At 34.7% G+C, this 3,222-nt stretch overlaps 1 protein-coding gene across 1 annotated transcript in view; it reads right to left on the minus strand.

Moving 5' to 3' along the window:
* Positions 1-3,222, minus strand: part of LOC136030793 (zinc finger BED domain-containing protein 5-like) — a 3,730-nt gene continuing 508 nt past the window's right edge. The window contains exon 2 of the mRNA XM_065709839.1: positions 1-503. Coding sequence (XP_065565911.1) covers positions 1-503 — 503 coding nt within the window. The remainder of the gene's footprint in view (positions 504-3,222) is intronic.

The raw sequence follows: 3,222 nt of genomic DNA on the forward strand, positions 1-3,222 counted from the left end.
TTAACGTGCAATAAAACCTTTGTATCTGCCTGTCATAGATGGTGCACCATCAGTAGCACAAGCAATTATATTTTTAAGTGGGATATTGTTTTCCTTGAAATAAGTAGCAACTTCATTAAAAATTGTTTCACCTTTTGTGTCTGTCGTAAGACTTCTAGCAAAAAGCATTTCCTCTTTGGGTCCTTCATTGTTAAATCTAACATATGCTAATAAAAGGGCCTCATTATCTCTTAAAGTTGATTCATCAAGTTGAAGGGCAAACTGTTTCACTTGCAAATGAGCTATCAATTGTTTTTCTACATCCTCTGCCATTTCATCAATGCGTCGTGACACAGAAGAGTTGCTTAAAGGGATGGAATTAGTAATTTCAATTGAATTTTGTTTCATAACCGACGAAATTATAGCAGAAACTGCGGGTAGAATTACTGTTTCACTAATATAATGGGGCTTTCCGGCCTTTACAATTATTTTGCTTATTTCATATGCCAGGAAACCATCATTTCCTAAGATATGTTGAAAGATTATGATATTTGCTCTTACCACTGACCAACGGGTAATAGATAGTCGTTGCAGATCTATGGTTAGCTACCGGGCATTGGGAAGGAAATATCTGCTTAAAAATAAAGATCAAAGCTCACCACCTACTTCATGAGAGAAGTTAAAAGATTTTCACCTTCGCTTGTTCTTGCCGCTGACTGATGGGTGAATATATAAGTCAAAAGAAAGTAAAAAAAAAATAATGAAAGAATTATTAATATATATTTTTCAAAATAATGTAAATTACAGTAGAAATTGAATTTTTTTAAATAAAGAGCGTTCTGAGTTGATTTTCTTCATGGACCCCCAAAATATCATTGTGGACCCCCAATTTGTTATGTTTTGCCTGTGGACCCCCAGGAATACTACATTGACCCCTAGGGGTCCATGTGGACCCCGGTTGAGAACCACTGATCTAGATCATCAAAAGGGTGACAAAGCATTATCTCAACAACAGCTTACATTATTAATTTAGACCTTTCGGGGTAAGTTGTTGCAGATTTCGAAATAACCAGAAGACACTATGAGCATACTTTTTAACACTACTTCTACGGTTACTATAAGTAAAGACACCAAGGGCATTAAGTTGAAACTTTTAGGGAAAGTTTCTATTAAACGAAAAAACTATATGCATGCAGGTATTGAAAGGACATATAAGCAATACCATAGGCATCGCTACTGTATCATGACTAGTAATAATATTGAAATTCTCAAAGGATCTAATTCAATAGAAAATCAAAAGTTACAAGTGCTTTTTTTAAGAGACAAAAGTGATTAGAGGGCAATCAGCCCTTCTCTGCAGGTCATAATATTCTAATCATTTCCAATAAACATCTTGAGACAATAATTTTGTTCAGCATAGCTTAACAGTCCAGTAGCTACATCTCTAGGGTTATTGGGTAGGTTAAACCCAAACAGTTACGTAATCTACCCATTATACTTAAAAACTAAATGTTGCCTTAAAATAGAATCAAAGCGCGCTGTGTGTATGCTTGTTACCATTATTTTTTTTGTGATTGGAGGGCAATCAGTTCTTCTCTGCAAATTATAATTTCCTAAGCACTTCCAATAAAAATCTTGAGAAAACCATTTTGCTCAGCATAGCTGAACGGTCTAGTAACTATATCTCTAGGGTTATTGGGTACGCTAAACCCCAACAGTTACGTAATATACCCATTATACTTAAAAACTAAATGTTGCTTTAAAATTGAATCAAAGCGCGCTGTGTGTATGCTTGTTACCAATATTTTTTTTAGTACTGTAAAAATTATGTACTGGCCTTGAGAAGGCATAGGGGTTGTGAATTTCTGTTCGTTTTGAGTTTGACTCTTTCATTTATTGCAATTTCTGTTCGTTTTGGGTTAAATTTATGTATTGATGCTGATTTGTGGTAGTTTATGCTTGGTTGATTATTCGATTTTATTTTTGCTAATTTTAGTTTAATGGAGTCCTTTACTTTTCTTTGAGACCATTATTTTGCGGAAACAATTTTTTAAACTAATTATTAGTAAAGACGGCGGAAGCAATAAAGACGTCAAAAGTAGAATAGCCAAGGCTCAGGGTGTTTTTTCTTTTTCAGTTGAATAAAGTGTGTAAAATAGGTTCTGAAGCATGGGCGTTCCAAAGTTAATCGTTTTAAAAAGTAGAGTTGTGAGAAAGAGTCAAACTTTAGCGTAAAGAGAGAGGAATTGAGGAGGGGACAGTCCCTTTCATATACAGAATAATTTCTGTATACTTGCAGGTGAAAAACTTGTTTTCTTTTAAACTTAATTTATATTAACATAGAGGAGGGGATTTCAACCCAAGCCTTCCTAGATTTGGATAAATATATTTACACTACAGTTTGAATATGGATGTATGAAATGCTTTCTCTTTGATCTCTTATTTTAGAAATACTTTATATTGAAAAATACTTTATATTGACAGATGACAAAGTTAAGCATTGACACCAGCTAGAGGGAAAGTGATATTTCACGGGATCAAGTTGTTAAATGTTATTCTTCGACAAGCAGCAAAAGGCGAAGAACTTGTTCAGATACTAACACTGGCATGTGAAAGGAATCTTTTGGATGCACATGGATCTTCTCTAATTAAACAAAAATGGGGGATACAAGCTAATTTTTCTTCTTATCTATTTTTGGCCTTATGTACATTATGCGATACAATGCAGCTTGTTAATAGGTAAATCGTCCACCTTTACAGTAAATCTTGCAAAAATCCAGCGCAAATCCAGTAAAATTCCTCCCTTTCCCCCTTGTATAGAGATTGGGGACAGCCCTGGAGCTAGCTTTAGGCTGAAATAACAAAGTAATTTGACACGAAATAATGTACTTAAAGACTAGACTTAATCCTAAAAACATAATGAAATTAAAATTAGGAGACCAATACACGTTTTGAGTCAGGACTACCCAAAAATACTTCTTTTGCAATCATAGATTTCATTTCCCTTAGTTGATTGACTTCCTGAATCTCCCATGCCTAAAATTGTCCTTTCTCCATTTTAAACAATCATATTGAGAAACATGTAGGTTTCTACGAAGTTCTATTGCCTCTAGAACGTTCTGAACATTTTGCCACTTGTTAGAACCATCGCTGAATCCCCCCCCCCCAATGAAAATGCGGTCCTATGGGGTCCAAAGCGAAACTTTAATTTATTGGGATCGGAACATCAATGGATGCGAAAAA

Source organism: Artemia franciscana, chromosome 9, assembly GCF_032884065.1.
Source record: "Artemia franciscana chromosome 9, ASM3288406v1, whole genome shotgun sequence".
Lineage (NCBI taxonomy): Eukaryota > Metazoa > Arthropoda > Branchiopoda > Anostraca > Artemiidae > Artemia > Artemia franciscana.